At 40.0% G+C, this 16,725-nt stretch overlaps 1 protein-coding gene and 1 non-coding gene across 5 annotated transcripts in view; both read right to left on the reverse strand.

Moving 5' to 3' along the window:
• Positions 1-897: 897 nt before the first annotated feature.
• On the reverse strand, positions 898-971 carry Trnaa-ugc (transfer RNA alanine (anticodon UGC)). Its single transcript has one exon. It is a non-coding gene; the product is annotated as a tRNA-Ala (tRNA).
• Positions 972-3,967: 2,996 nt separating this feature from the next.
• The window catches only part of Dap3 (death associated protein 3), a 34,841-nt gene continuing 22,083 nt past the window's right edge, over positions 3,968-16,725 (reverse strand). For 3 of the 4 annotated variants that reach the window (XM_027920757.3, XM_071618368.1, XM_027920756.2), the window contains exons 4-13: positions 16,437-16,538; positions 14,291-14,399; positions 14,061-14,153; positions 12,628-12,758; positions 10,813-10,893; positions 10,575-10,733; positions 9,705-9,764; positions 8,918-9,007; positions 6,029-6,146; positions 3,968-4,279 (exon numbers count right to left, since the gene is read on the reverse strand). In XM_027920757.3, coding sequence (XP_027776558.1) covers positions 4,194-4,279; positions 6,029-6,146; positions 8,918-9,007; positions 9,705-9,764; positions 10,575-10,733; positions 10,813-10,893; positions 12,628-12,758; positions 14,061-14,153; positions 14,291-14,399; positions 16,437-16,538 — 1,029 coding nt within the window. In that variant the 3' untranslated portion in view covers positions 3,968-4,193. The remainder of the gene's footprint in view (positions 4,280-6,028; positions 6,147-8,917; positions 9,008-9,704; positions 9,765-10,574; positions 10,734-10,812; positions 10,894-12,627; positions 12,759-14,060; positions 14,154-14,290; positions 14,400-16,436; positions 16,539-16,725) is intronic. The other variant, XM_027920758.2, reaches the window with a different exon arrangement.

Consider the following 16,725-nt stretch of genomic DNA (forward strand, 5'->3'; position numbering starts at 1 on the left):
GATTAGAAAAGTGGGGTTATTCTTCCATAGGACTTTGTGTATCAGTGATGATATAGACAGACTTAACATGTCTGAGTTTACTCTTATGGTTAGCCTCCCAAAGCTGCGTGTTGGATGTGAGAGTGATCTGGCCACAGATTCACGTGATATGGTGATCTCCTGAAGATTCACAATTGGTAAAAGAGAATGACCTTCCCAATAAGAGGACAGTTCTTTGGTCAAGGTTATAGGAGTAGATGTACTCCAGAACCTCCTGCCAGAACCTATAAACAAGCTCCCAAGGTCCAAAGGTGGCAGTATTTCCCAGCCTCATCTGCAGCTAAGGACCAAATTTGTCAACATGATTTGATCCTGCCTAAATCCCCTGTTTCTGGGGACTTGCTGCAACTGTCATTAACACAGGCTAAGGTGAGACTGTTATAGGGTCAGCGTTGTCTTTACCACACTGCCTCTTCTGGTAGGGCTCAGGTGGTGTCTAGCTGCAGAGCTTATGATGTTGCCCTCTTGCCTTCTTTTTAAATAAATTGGTTCAAATGAGCATGTAAATTTACAGAGAATAAAAAGAAATTTATGAGGAAGAGGGTGGGCGCGGTGGCACACACCTGTAATCCCAGAAGCTCAGGAGGCTGAGATGGAGGGTTCTGAGTTCAAAGCCAGCCTCAGCAAAAAGGAAGGCCCTAAGCAACTCAGTGAGGACCCCCCCCCCCCCCCCCAATTTCTAAATAAAATACAAAATAGCGCTGGGGATGTGGCTCAGTGGTTGAGTGCCTTTGAGTTCAATCTTGGTACTCCCCAGCCCCGCCCCCAAAATTTACAAGAATGGTGACAGATAAAATTTCCGAGTTATGCAAAAAAACCAAAGTGTGGTTTCTTTCTTTTTTCTTTTGTGTGTGAGGTATGTGGTGCTGGGGATTGAACCCAGGGCCTTGTGCATGCAAGGCAAGCACTCTACCAACTGAGCTACATCCCCAGCCCCAGTGGGTTTCTTTTTGTATTTGAAAAATAAGTGGGGATGGAAGGTGGGGTGTGCATCCTTATAATTCTAGTGACTTAGGAGGCCGAGGCAAGAGATCACAAGCTGGAGGTCAGCCTGGGCAACCTTAATGGACAACTTGAATCGTCAACTTGATTGGATTAAGAGATGCCAAGGAATGAGAGGATTATGAATGTGTCAATGAGGGTGTATCTAGGAGTTATTGGCATGTGGGATAGCCAACTGAAATGAAGACCCTCCCTAAGTGTGGGCAGCAGCAACCAATAGGATGATGGCTTGGATGGAATAAAAGTTGGAAGAACAAAGCAGCAGCAGCAGATGAAGCTCACTCCTTCTTGAATGGGTTCTTGATGGCTACTGCGGTAGGATATCGGATTCTTGCCTCTTCATTCTTCCCAAGTGGACTCTGACAGAGATTCTCCAGAAGGCTTACATCTCAGACCAGGGTAGCACCGTGGATCCCTCTGGTTCTGGGGCTTCAGCCTCTTTGGACTGCAGCTACTGGTTCTCCCAGCTCTCCAGCCTGCCATTGTGGACTATCCAGCTTCTGGTCGCACAAGACAACCTAATAAGTCCCTTTTGATAATTATACTTCCTGCTGATTCTAGAGAACCCTAATACAGCAACTTAGGAGCCCCTGTCTCAAAATACAAAGGGCTGAGGACGTACATCAGTGCTAAAGCATACCTAGTATAAAAAAGTGTATAATTTTATCTCTAGAACTTGGTAATAGAGGTTGCTTCCAAAGAACTAGGGGAAAGGGAAGGTGCCCGATTTTTCTCTTTTGTTTTTAAAATGTTTTTATTAGGTATTGATGGACCTTTATTTATATGTGGTGCTGAGACTTGAACCCAGTGCCTCATACATGCTAGGCAAGTGCTCTACCACTAAACCACAACCCCAGCCCTGGTTCATTATATATTTTTGTATGGTTTGAAATTTATAAGACATATATGGCAAAATAAATTAGAATGAAGGCACAGAGGAGGCAACTGAACATCACCAACTAGGAGAATTTTAGAAAGTTCGCTCTGGCAACTTGTGAAAGATAAACCAATAGGAGGAAGAGTGATTGAAGGCCGAAAAACAAATTAATAAATGTTTTCAGTAACTCAAAAAAGAAGCGATAGGCAGTGGTAATGAGGATAAAGAGGAGGAAGTGGTCTGAGATATTATAAATTCACAGGCTTAACGAGCCATATTGGGAGGTATAGCAATCAGGGCTTCATAGAGAAGAGGACCATTAGGAGACACATACAAAGGGATCTGACACATGAATTCACCCTTCCTCGCTGTAGGAGCTGGTTAAGCATTCTCAGCACGACTGTTGTCTCTGTTTCTGATGCTAGTAAATGAGTCTGGTTAAACTACAGCACAGCAAAGTTACCACCAAGGGTGACTGGGGATTGACTTACGGGTGGAAGTTCTGTTTCTGACAAGAATTTCTTCAAATAAAGCACAAAACCCATGTTATAAAGATAGCTATTCATGGGATGGGGCTGTGGCTCAGCAGTAGAGTGCTTGCCTCACACATGTGAGGCACTGGGTTCAATCCTTCAGCACCACATAAAAATAAACAAAATAAAGGTATGTATAAAAAAGAGATAATACATTATAAAAAAATAGCTACTTATATGGTAGGTGCTTTACATATGCTGTTTCTTTCTAAATATTTTTTAAAGTCGTAATGAACACAATGCCTTTATTTTATTTATTTATTTTTATGTGGTGCTGAGGATTGAACCCAGTGTCTCATGCAAGTGAGGCAAGCTCTCTGCCCCTGAGCCACAATCCCAGCCGAATATGCTGTTTAATTCTCACAAAGCCTCTGCAAGTTTAGCACTATTGAAAGCAAAATGAAGGAGAAAGAAAAAGAAACAGAGACAGACCTCAAAGGATCAGTGATGCTTTGTTAAGCACCAGAGAGGCAGAGGTTCAAAAGAGAAAATGACGACTGGTTACAATAGGGGTCTGAGTTTTATTGGGTTCAGGGAGACTGCATCCCAGCAGAATGCGTGGGTTGGCAGGCAGGGGAACAGTTGTAGAACAGGAAATGGTCAAAGTCCAGAGCCCACTGATGCTGGGAAATGGAGAAAGTCCACAGCCCATTGTTTTCTCTCTCTCCCTGGGACCCAATGTCCTCCTTTTCTTCCTGGGGATTGTTTTTCCATATCCTTCAATTGTTGTCATCATTAGATGAGAGCAAATAAAGATAAGGTGAAATTAGAGAAGGAAATAGGAAAGAACTAAGAGACCTCCAATTAGCCAGCCAATAAGTAGCAGATCTGGGAATCAAAATTCCGACTCTTGGGCTGGGGATGTGGCTCAAGCGGTAGCGCGCTCGCCTGGCATGTGTGGGGCCTGGGTTCGATCCTCAGCACCACATACAAACAAAGATGTTGTGTCCGCCGAAAACTAAAAAATAAATATTAAAAAAAAAAAAAATTCTCTCTCTCTCTCTTAAAAAAAAAAATTCCGACTCTTTAAACAATACTGATAACCTGAATACGACGAGAGGATCAAACTCCACTGTAAGTGATTTGAATCACTACTTTCTCTATTCTCCCCTGGGCAGTACACAGATAATTTGCTCTGAGGGCATTAAAGATAATTCACTCTACACGATGTATGCGGGTGGGATTTAGTGCTTAATTCTCCAAGGAACACATGGGAAAGAGCTGTACCATATTAAAGCTGCCATATACTCAGCTGGGGCTCAGTCACCCCCTTGGAATCAAAGATAAAAGTGTAAGTAGGAAGTGAGTGGTGTGTTTGGGTGGGAGAAGTTAGGCTGTGAATCTTGATCTCTTGATCAGTAGTCAGAACTACTGGAAACTTCTATAGAACTGAGTCAGATAAATTCAATTTGGCTAATCTGAAGGCTCTTAAGTTGAATACAACACTTTAAGAAAAACATTTAATTTTATTTTTTTAAGGAAAAGAACCATTGTTATCTTAAATATGAAAACCACATTCAAAAAATGATTTTATTTTTAGGAACAAGGGGAAATCTTACCATATGTTCACAGTCATTTTGTAAGGAACCCATTTCAAAGAAGGTGCATAGCCCACGGCAGTCCTGGCTAATCCCATAGGGACAGGGGCCTGGCTGTTCTACCTGAGTGCTAGGGAGTTCTCCGGGACTGGGTGCAGCATTAAGGAAATGTCCACTGTCTTCCATCCACATAATGACCATGGCTCATAGGTAGGCACAGAGACGTTCCAGCTGCCCAGGGTTGGCATTACTTAGAAATAGCAGCTCCTTCTTCCCTTCTTCTGTAGGAGCTATAATGGAGTCAAACACAGTGAAATCAAAAATTCCTCCTGCTGTTCTGTATCCCTCCAGAAAACTCCAGTGGTCAGAGCCTCCCTTACCTAGATTATGTTCAGACATATTCCTCCCCAGATCACACGTCTCTGTGCTTCCCACCTACAATGCTGCAGCTACTTTTATTCTTTCCTCTCCAATATCCTAACTCTCTATTATCTAGTGATAGAAAAACCCTTTATTTTTCCTTTATATACCCTCGGATATCCAGAGGTGAGGCAAACCTAAATGAATACCTAAAATGCTTCCAGTCAAAGGGCATCAAATCTGGTAGTAAGAGAGCTGGGGTTGTGGCTCAGTGGTAGAGCGCTCACCTAGCATGTGTGAGGCCTTAGGGTCGATCCTCACCACCACAGAAAAGTAAATAAATAAATAAAATAAACCTATTGTGTCCAACTACAACTAAAAAATAAATATTAAAAAAAAAAACCATTTTTGGGGGGGGGGGGGGGCGGTTTGCAAGGGCCTGAGTTCGATCCTCAGTACCACATAAAAATAAAATATATTGAGTAAAACCACCACCACCAACAACAACATAACAAACAAACAAAAGAAAACATTTGGTATTAAGAAGCAACAATTTCTTTACATATAATAGATCGCTATGGCAAAGATTTGCTTTGGTGTTGGGGTAGCCTCTTACACAAGGTGAATTATTGTGGGACTGTCACAGCACATGAATTTCTCAACTGAAATTTGCTGAATGAATAAACCAATAATGAGAGTATGGCATAATCCAAACACCTGGAAAACGCCCAGTGGCTGGATGGTTTTTTTTTTTTTAAAAGAGAGAAAGAATTTTTTTTTTAATATTTATTTTTTAGTTTTTGGCAGACACAACATCTTTGTTTGTATATGGTGCTGAGGATCGAACCCGGGCCCCAGGCATGCCAGCCGAGCACGCTACCGCTTGAGCCACATCCCCAGCCCCAGCTGGATGGGGTTTTGCCTCCATTTTTTTTTTTGGTACTGCGCATTGAACCCAGGGGCACTCAACAACTGGGCCACATCCCAGCCCTTTTAAAAATATATTTAGAGACAGGGTCTTGCTGAGTTGCTTAAGGCTTCACTAAGTTGCTAAGTCTGGCTTTGAACTCATGATCCTCCTGCCTCAACTTCCTGAGCAGCTGGGATTACAGGCGAGAAACCCCCATGCCTGGCAGCGTTGCCTCCAGCTTTTTGCATTAACATTTTATTTTGGACCAGATGAGAATTTGGGGAGAGATATAATTTCCTTTGTAAATTATAAACTTAGTCTGAGGCTGGGGTATAGCACAGTTGGTAGAGTGCTTGCCTTGCATGCACAAGGCCTTGGGTTCAATCCTCAGCATCACAAAAAGCACAGCAAAACAAAAAAAAGTAGGCTGTGTGGTGGTGCACACCTATAATCCCAGCAGCTTGGAAGGCTGAGTCAGGAAGATTGCGAGTTCAAAGCCAGCCTCACCAAAAGCGAGGCGCTAAGCTACTCAGTGAGACCCTGTCTCTAAATAAAATACAAAATAGGGCTTGTGATGTAGCTCAGTGGTCAAGTAAACCCTGAGTTCAATCCCTAGGACTCTTCCCCCGAAAAAGAAAATACCCCAACTTAGCTACCCACCAACACCTTTCTTCTCAGTGCTGCTGATGGAACAAGAGGGTGAGGCTCTGAATGAGTGGGATTCTACTTTGAACACCAAGCTCTGATAGGAGAAAATTAAACAACTGACCTTTTTCATGTTGTAGCCAATTATTCTCTAAATAATACTGAATACAACTTTCAAATTCCTTTGGGTTATAACTGGAAACCAAAATGGGAAGAAAGGGATCCAGGGCATCAAATCCTTCCTGGAGAAGAGAAAGGGTACAATATTAGTTAAGTGACCTATCAGGAGAAAGAGAAATTCTACTTAAGCACTTTGAGGGCAGTGTTTTTATTTTCTTCTATTCTTTTTACTCCTCTTTCTCTGGCTACCCCACTTTCTACAGATCTGCAGAAATATGGGGGACACCGCTTGTCTGAGTAAACTGTATTTTTGAGAGCTCTGACTTCTGGAATCAAGTTAGGCCAAAATATTGTTATATTGTATATGAATATGTAACAACCAATCCCATCATTATGTATAACTATAATGAACTCATAAAAAATTTTGAATGGGAAAAAAGGAAATTAAAATTAACAAGTGGGAAAAAAGACCCTAAGTGGAACATAATTAGAAATAGTGGATCAATCAAATTATATTCTGAATTTAACATAGGAGAAGGGGAGGGGAACTACAGCAAGTAATGTCTTTTTTTTTTTTTAATATATTTTTTTTAGTTGTAGAAGGACACAATATTTATTTTTATGTGTTGCTGAGGATCAAACCCAGTGCTTCACATGTTCAAGGCAAGTGCTCTACCACTGAGCTACAGCCCCAGCCCAAGCCAAGTAACTTCTGAAAAGAATATCTGACTACACATCTTTTTTGACTCAAGATGAAAACTTGAAAATATTGAACTCTAGTTTGCAGCTTCTATATGAGTTGAGGGTGAGCAAATATGAAACTTTTTGTATATACAAAATACTGTGTAGATGGATACAATTACTTTATTTTGTTTGTTTATTTTTTTATGTTGTGCTGAGGATTGAACCCAGTGCCTCATACGTGTAAGGCAAGTGCTCTACCATTAAGCTTCAACTCCAGCCCACAAATCTGAAACTTTTAAACCATATTTTAGGATTAAGTTAGTAAGTAAATAAATTGTGGCTAATGAGAAGAGATTTCTTATAGATGAGACAAATATGGAAAAGGGGAAGGGAACAATGAATGCTATTCTAGCATGGAACTGGCAAGTGTAAGTATGGATTTATAGTTCATTAGAGAAGAATACACACACTACATGTAAACACCACGCCTCGTTACTAGCTTTGCTGAGAAGGGCTAGAAGAAATGATACCCCAGTAGCTCTAAGGTCTTGGTTTCTAAAAACCATTTTCTGAAACAAACCAAGGCTAGAAATGACTAATTCTAGGAAGAGGGCATGGGAAGTACAAGGGAATCTGGAAACATTCTTGTGCCAGGAAATAAAGAAGTGCTAAAAGAAATGATGGGTCATAGCAACTAGCCTAAAGGAAGCATCCACGGTAACACTGGAATAATTTGAGCATGTAAATAAGAATGATAGTAAAGGCTCAGCACCTATTAAAAATGAATTTACAAATCTACACTGTAACAAATAAATATATAAGGGGAACAGAAAATTTCTAATAGAAATAATAGGTTTAGAGAAATCTCCACTTGGCCATTACCATAATAACATTTAGCAAAGAATCACTAATCTAATGGATGAGTAGGTGGAAGTAATAGGAAATTTATCTAGCCTGAAAGTATATCTCCTCAAGATACTTATTAGGGCTGGGGATGTGGCTCAAGCGGTAGCGCGCTCGCCTGGCATGCGTGCGGGCCGGGTTCGATCCTCAGCACCACATACAAAGATGTTGTGTCCGCTGAAAACTAGAAAATAAATATTAAAATTCTTAAAAAAAAAAAAAAAAAGATACTTATTAATTCCAAAGGGAGAATAATTACCGAGGAGAAGCCAGATGAATATCATCTAAAGTAGGTGTTCAAAATTAACATTATCAGTAATGGGATAAACAGATTTCATGCTCCTTTTTAATATATATAGTTGTAGATGGACACAATATCTTTATTTACATATTTTTATGTGGTGTTGAGGATCAAACCCAGTGCCCCATGAGTCAGAGGCAAGTATTCTACCCACTGAGCCACAACCCCAGCCCCCTCATGTTCCTTTTGATAAGCTGCACAGAGAAGACACATTTTTACTACTACTTTTTTTTTGGTATGGAAATTAAACCCAGGCGTACTTAACCACTGAGTCACATCCCCAGCCTTTTTTTTACATTTTATTTAGAGATAGGGTCAGCAAGACCCTAAGTTGTTGAGGCTGGCTTTGAACTCACAATCCTCCTGCCTCAGCCTCCTGAGATGCTGGGATTACAAGCATGTGCCTGGCACATTTTTACTTCTATTATCACTTCTACTTGTGAGGAAACATCAGACAAGCTCATAAAATAACCTACAAAGAAAGTAGTGATGTACTTTTTTTTTTGTAGTTGTAGATGGACGCATGCCTTCATTTTATTTATTTTTATGTGGTGTTAAGGATTGAACCCAGTGCCTTACACCTGCTAGGCAAGTACTCTGCCACTGAGCTACAGCCCCGGGCCCTGGCATGTACTTTTGAAAAATAGAAATCTTAAGATTTTAAAAGATACAAGGCTGGGGAACCACCACAGATTAAAGGAGACCAAACAGACATGACAAGTGAACATCATCCAGGTTCTTCTTTTTCTATAGTGGGATATTGGATTAACTGGCAAACTCTGAGTAAGACTTACAGATTAGATCAAAGGTTTATATCAGTTTCCTGACTGGATAAGAATGCTATGGTTATGTATTAGAATTCTATCTTTGTTTTTTAAGAAAAAGATATTGGGGTAGAAGAATATGATTTTTCTGAAATAATGTCAAAATAAGTAGACTTAAAAAGAGCTCTCTCTCTACTCAGAATGATCATCTAAGAGGCAATGAATTCTTCTATAACTTAACCTTTCCCAGCAACTCATGCGGCAGGTATGCTTTCCGGGGCTTAAAGAGAGATCCAGTCTGGCTTAAAGTCAACACAATGGCACCTCCGTGCTGAAATAAAGAAGAATAAGAAAAAGTCAAAGAAGACATAAAAGTAGAATTGCAAATAAAATTAGGCCAATATTTAAATACTGTGTATCACTGTATAATTGTTGCAGATTTTATGCTATTTTTTTTTTCGGGGGGGAGGGAAGTTGTGACCATTATGTGAAGCTTTTTAAAAAAAATCGTGCACCAGTTTAGTAATGATTGGGGCTGGAGTTGTAGCTCAGTGGTAGAGCACTTGCCTAGCACGTGTGAGGCCCTGGGTTCGATCCTCAGCACCATATAAATATAAATAAATAAAATAAAGGTATTGTATCCATTTATAGCTACAAAAAATATTAAATTTTCTTTTAGTTTTAGGTGAATACAATATCTTTATTTAAATTTTTTTTTTTTTAGTTGTAGTTGGACATAATACCTTTATTTTGTTTATTTTTATGTGGTGCAGAGGATCGAACCCAGGGCCTCGCACGTGCTAGGCGAGCACTCTACCACTGAGCCACAACCCCAGCCCCAAATGAACAGATTTTAATGCAGACCTAACTCCTAACTTGGTACAATTGTAGGAATTACATAAAGTAAAAGAACATTCTGGCCATAAAATTAGTGACCTGAAGGTATTATTGGTTATGAAGTAGTAAAATATGTTTAAAATGAAAACCCAATTCTTTCTGCAATGTGCAAATCGTTCATATGCACATACCCAGTCATTTTTCATCATCTTCCTCAGGTTGTGAATAAGTGCTAGTTCGTCTGGAGCAATCTGCATGTTGGCAATGAGAAATAGATAATTACTTTTTTCCTAGAAGTTCTCTTGAAACAACTGAATTGATAATAATAAAAAAAAATTCTCAATTATTATTATGCAGTCAAGGTACCTGAACATATCCCTTTGGGACAAGCTATGTTAGTTTCTGGCCCAAGATTTGCTATGCTTCTGGAGATTAAAAATATTTACTAAGAGAGAAAAACAACTACAGCACTACACCCACCCCCTTCTCCTTGATGTTTCTGATCTTCTCCACTTAGAACCACAGTTTTTCTTTAAAAAGCTAACAGAAAGAAAAAATTAACAAAGAACTGGGTGCAGTGGTGCATGCCTATAATACCAGCAATTTGGGAAGCTGAGGCAGGAGGATCACAAGTTTAACGTCACACTTTGCAATTTAGTGAGATCCTCACCCACTTAGTGATACCCAGTCTCAAAATAAAAAGGGCTGGCTGAGGATGAAGCTCCAGTCCTGCAAACAAAAGAAAAGAAAAGAAAAAGAAAGGCTGCTCAGTGGCGCATGCCTGTAATCCCAATGATTGGGGATGTGGCTCAGTGGTAGGATCCTCCTGAGTTCAATCCCTGGTAGCAAGGGAAAACAACAAAAAAAGAGAACTCTCCCTCAGTTTTCAATGCATGGTGGTACCTTTCGTGTCCCCTTCTCCTTCTGGGTTATTTCCTCTCTGTATCTTAATTCAAACCCTCACAGCAAGTAAATACATTGTCTAAGTCTACACGGCTAAGCCACAGCCTCTGTACATGATGCAGCCAGAAATCAGAGAAACCAGGATCAAGTCTTCTCACTGGGGTTTTATCTTCTCTTTTTAATGTGGTCCTTCCCCAAAGGGCATTGATTCCATCCACTGCCACCAGGAGGCGAAACATTCCCAAAGAACTTTGCATCTTTAGCTCCTTCATCACGATCCCAACTGCGTCTGTGGCGTTTCTCACGCGGGTCAGACCCTGCAGGGAGACAGAGGCTTAGAGTGCCATGGGAGGCCTTCTTTGGTTATGACATGATCCACAGCTAATGTTTTTATACCTGTTCAATCACTTCTCCCAGAGGACTGCCTTTCTCAGTGATTTCTCTCTTATTCCAGACATATTTCTCTTGAACTTTTATCTAAAAAGAAGCAAAGTAAAAACAACAACAATAACAAAAGATTGTTTTGCCTAAGGTGGAACCCATCCACGTTCTAGAAGATGGGAGGCTAAGGTTAACAGAAATGAGTTTTAATCTATTTCTCAGTTCCTGTAAAAGACTCCATCACATAAGGGAATATTTTCCAAACCATTTCTGCCTGGAGCTTTGGAAAATGAAAGAAGGAAGGGAGAGATGGAGGGAGGGAGAATGGATTGATTCTGACTAAAAAAAAGTCCAAAACTTAACTTTAAGGCCTTAGCATCTGCTTTTTTTTTTTTTTTTGGGAGACAGGGTCTCCCTATGTAGCCCAGATTGGTCTCAAACGACCCTTCTGCCTTAGCTTCCTGAGTGCTGGAGCTGCAAGAGTGGACCATCATGCCTAACTTTTTCTTTTGTGGTGCTGGAGAGTGAATTCAGGGCATCACACATGCTGGGCAAGTTCTCTACAATTCCCTAGCCCTTTTTAAAAATTTTGAGACAAGGTCTTGCTGTGTTACCCAAACTGGCCTTTGATCTTCCTGCCTCAGACCCCCAAATTATTGGCATTATAGGTGTGTGCCACTATGCTCAGCCTAGGAGAGTCTTTGTACTCCGAGTTAAAGAGCTATAAGCTAGAGATCATATCCAACAAACTGGAATGAAGAACAATTTTATCTATACATCTCCCCGCCCTGCCCCCATGACAATAAGGACTGAACTCAAGGGTACTTTAGCCACTGAACTACATCCCTAGATCTTTTTATGCTGAGACAGAGTCTCACTAAGTTGCTAAATCTGGCCTTGAACTTGTGATCCTCCTATCTCAGCCTTCTGAGTTAATGGGATTCTAAGTATGTGCTTCTGTCTGGGCTCCCCAAAGTATCTTTTTTTTTTTTTGGGGTACTGGGGATTGAACTCAGACACTCAACCACTGAGCCCTATTTTGTATTATATTTAGAGACAGGGTCCCACTGAGTTGCTTAGTGCCTTGCTACTGCCGAGGGTGGCTTTGCATCAGCGATTCTCCAGTCTCAGCCACCCAAGCCTCTGGGCTTACAGGCATGCATCACCATGTCTGGCTCCCCAAAGTATCTTATCTGAAGAAAATTATGTACGTGGAAGTGTGCTTATGAAGAATGTGAGGCTATATCTTGGAAAAGTCAGTGAATCAATTTGGATTTTATTCTGCTCCCCACTATATGAGAACAGTTTACTGTTGTGTCTTTATTTCCCCTGGATAAATGAATTTCAAATTGTGAGCCCACTGTGAGAAAAATAAATGAAAGAAATAAAATAGTATATCTATTCCAAATCAAATTATCAATTCTTCATAGTCTACCATGTTTTCAGTACACAAAGAAGATAATCTATATAAAGACCATTTAGCTGGTAGGAGACCCTTATTGTTTTGCAAAATTACATATAAGATGGTGTGAAGGGGAAGAAAAAAAAGAGAGAGAAATGTGTCACAGTAGATTGGGTAGAAAGAGGTGATGGGAGGGGAGGGGGGTATAGGAAGGGCAGTAGAATATAATAGACACTAGTATGGCCCTATGTATAAACGAGGCTGTATAACCAATGTGATCCTGCAAACTGTACACGTGGAAAAATAAGATTACATACCCCATTTGAATCAAATGTATGATATGTCAAGATCATTGTAATGTTCTGAGCAACTAATTAAAAAAAAAAAAAAAAGACCATCTAGCACCAAACTTGCCCAAGTCTAGTTACCTGGCTCAGGAAGCGTTCGTTTGCAATTTTGAAATTCTTCAGCCAGGTTGAAGCCTCTAAAGGTTGATCAAAGCGCTGTTTATTGTAGGTAGACTGCAGAAGATCCCGGCAATTTTTCACCCAAAGATGAGCTAAAAAGGGGACGAAACAAACTAGGCAGGAACTGACTATCATCAACTCAAAATACTCTATATATCTTAAGTTATGGGAAAAGACTTCAATTTCCCATATCTCTATCTAATCTATCTCCCTATTTTTTTTTTCAGCACTAAGAATGGAACCATGGTTTCAGTATGCTAGGCAAGTGCTCTACCACAGAACAACATTCCTTAGACCGTCCATATCTCTCTCTCTCCCTCTTAGTACTAGGGATCGAACTCAGGGAAGTTTTACCACTGAGTTATATCCCCCAGTCCTTTTTATTTACTTTTAAAATTTTGAGAAAGGGGCTCAGAACAGGCTGGCCTTGAACTTGCAATCTTCTGTCTCAGCCTCCTGAGTCACTCAGATTTACTTGGTTCCCAATATACATTTTTTTTTAAAAAATAGTTTTTTAGTTGTCGATAGACCTTTATTTATTTTAAAGGTGGTGCTGAGACTCAAACCCAGTGCCTCACACGTGCCAGGCAAGTGTGCTACTGCTGAGCCCCAGCCCAGGCCCCCATATACATTTTTTAAAGTCGTCTTGCTTCAGAGATTTACTTTTTTTGATCTGGTCCACCTGAGACTAAACATTATCATTATAATCAACACATAAGACGTACCAAGTAGATTAAATGTCACTTCTGCTTACTGACAGTTTTTAAAGGCAAGTCAGAAAATGAGAATGCACACAACACTGAACAAAAAAAGGATATTTGAGCCAGGTGTGGTGGGTGACTCAAACCTGTAATTCCAACTAGTCAGGAGGCTGAGGCAGGTTTGAGGTCATCCTGGGCAAATCAGGGAGACCCTGTTCTCACTATCAAATTAAAAAAAAAGACTAGGGATATAATAGGGCTAGAGTGCTTATATTGCATGTGGCGGGGTTTAATTCTAAGGACAAAAAAAAAAAGTAATGGTCGCTGGGCTTGTTGGCATAGGACTGTTGTCTGGAGGTGGAGGCAAGAAGATTGCTTGAGCCCAAGAGTTCAAAGGCAGCCCAGGTAACATAGGGAGACCTTGTCTCTTAAACCCTTTGGTGATCTTAAAGGTGGAACTTCATGCTCTTGGGCATTAAATATCAAAGGCTTTAGGAAGATTTTAGCCACATTTCCTCTTGTGACATTGACTATACCTTGTAACCTGCTTGACACTAACATCATGAAGAAATCATGATGAACTAGCAAAGGCTTTTCTTTCAGCAGATGAGCCCTATTGTAGATCAAAGTTGCACTGCTGCCACAGTAAGGGGACTGGCCCTGACATACACAAGACACACAGCAAGTTCTTACCATCTGGAATATGCAGTATCAACCAATCATGCTTGGCACAGAAATGAATAACATGACAAAGACTGAGGGTTTTGCCTGTTCCCTTCTCCCCATCTAATGTACTTCTTGTTAAAGAAAACATCACCAGAAGGGGTACTTTTACTATCAACAGCACTCTTACATTTCTTCTTTCTGCTCATGAGGGGAGAAAACACTGGTTCAAGATGACCCAGGCAGGCAGGAAAGGATACAGAAAAGATACCGCACAGCTGGATGAGCAAAATTGGTGTTTTTCAGATAATGCAGAAGCTCTAGGGCTGGTTTTCGTATCATCAGGCAAGCTTCACCAAATGTTTTTACCTATGAAAACAGAGAAGCAGGAAGGAGAAGGTGGGCTATAGAACTTTTCATCACTCGGTATATACACTAAGCCTAATATGGCAACTACGAGCACTAAATTGAATATTTTAAATTTATTCAGTTAACAAAGGTTGGATTGGTACTGAATTTGAAAATCAACCCATATGATTTAGCAAAACCCTAAAACATGTTATTCCACACCAAATAACATAACAGTCAGCTTTTGTTTATTCTTTGTTAATAATGCCTAAATATTACACTAGTTAAATGGAATCTAGGAATAACTAAGATCTTTTAATACTTAAGTATTAAAAGCATATAAAATGTTTAACAAATTATTTGATTCATGGTGAACATTCAATAAATATTCTTCCACAGTTATTTTTAGTTAATTCTTATCATTACAACCAGCTATGCTTTTCTTTAGAACTTTATACATGGCAGCTCAGGAGGTCTGGTTAGCTATCCCTCACCTATCAGGACATATCCCACATCACAAGCATACATCAGTATGCATCAGATTTTTTGTGTTCATTACCCTTATGCCACCAGAATACTTTGGTAGAAAAATTTGGTAAGCACTGATTGATATGTTATGAAAGTATGTATATCAACTAAGAACAAATATTTAACAAATATTATTTGCAAATATATCAGATGAAGTTTAAAATAGTGTTAGAATATTTTTTCTTTTCTGGTGCTGGGGACAGAACCCAGGGCCTCCCACTTGTAAGCACACCATCTACCAATAAGCTACATTTGCAGTACTAGTGCTGGTATTTTTGAGAGAAATCTCCCCTGAAAAAGAATTGGGTTTGTATAGGAATTGACAGCTAAGTCACTATGCCTGGAGAAGAAGGAATAATTTCTGGTGCTAAAAATAATTCAGCTTCTTGGGAGGCTTTAGACAGGAGGATCACTTGAGCCCAGGAGTTTGGCCTGAGCAACATAGCGAGACCATGTCTCAAAAACAAAACAAACAGTAACAAAAACCCAGTAGGTGCTAATAGGAAGAACAATTGTGCCAAAAAGCCAGGGTTGCATTTAATCATGAATTTTCCCAATGTCTGTCTGTCTCTCCCTCTCTCTCTCTATATATATATGCGAGGAACTGAACCCAGGGCCTCACACATGCTAGGCAAATACTCTGCCACTAAGCTACATCATATCCCAAACTTAAGATTACACTCTCTCCTTTTTTTTTGTTTTAGGTATTGGGATTGAACTCAGGGGTACCCGACCACTGAGCCACATCCCCAGCTCTATTTTGTATTTTATTTAGAGTCAGGGTCTCACTGAGTTGCTTAGCACCTCACTTTTTGCTGAGGCTGGCTTTGAATTTGCGGTCCTCCTGTCTCAGCCTTCCAAGTGGCTGGGATTACAAACATGCACCATTGCACCTGTTGGCTCCTAGGATTACATACTTCTGGGTTGAAATTATGGCCACAAAACAATATTTTCTGAAAATATTTGAGAATGAAAACGAACAATGAAGCAGCTAATCAAAATAGCTTCCATTTAGCTCAGGAATATATTTTGCTTTTGTGTAGCACATTAATAATATTCTGCTAAGGCAAATATTAAATTCATTTAAAATAATTATTTGAACATCAGTGGATAACAAGGAAAAAATGCCTTGTTATTTACATAAGAATATTTACCTAGTTCCACAAAGAACTTACAGTTGGCAGAAGATAAAACATTAGCTTTAAAATAAAGAAACTGTACCATTCACAAAATAGCTAAATTTATCAGTTTTCCTTTTTCTTTTTCTTTTGAGAGAGAGAGAGAATTTTTTTTAATATTTATTTTTTAGTTTTCGGCAGACACAACATCTTTGTTTGTATGTGGTGCTGAGGATCGAACCCGGGCCGCACGCATGCCAGGCGAGCGCGCTACCGCTTGAGCCACATCCCCAGCCCAAATTTATCAGTTTTCAAGTTCAAATTTTATAGTTTTCTACTCATTTAATCCCTCCCCTTTGCTATCACTGGCTTGTGTTCTGGGACCTCACCAGTTCCATTCTGTTTTGCACACCTGCATTACAAATCGAGGAGGCAGGCCATGGGGAAATACAGTCTTCAAATCCTGGAGGGGGATGGTATAGTGCTGGCCCTCCTGCTGCTCCCCATGCTTGGCCTAGGAAATAAAAATGTAAACAGCTGTAATGGGGACACACAAGTGATACTGACTTTACAAAGTGAATAGGGTCTATTAGACCACACTGGGGAAACACTCATTTCTCAGAGCTGGAAAATATCTTTTACTTATCTTAGTCAAAACTGCTGGTTGTTGTCTCTAAATCCTGTACATACTATAAGGTTGT

The sequence above is a fragment of the Marmota flaviventris genome, chromosome 10 (assembly GCF_047511675.1).
Source record: "Marmota flaviventris isolate mMarFla1 chromosome 10, mMarFla1.hap1, whole genome shotgun sequence".
Classification (NCBI taxonomy): Eukaryota; Metazoa; Chordata; class Mammalia; order Rodentia; family Sciuridae; genus Marmota; species Marmota flaviventris.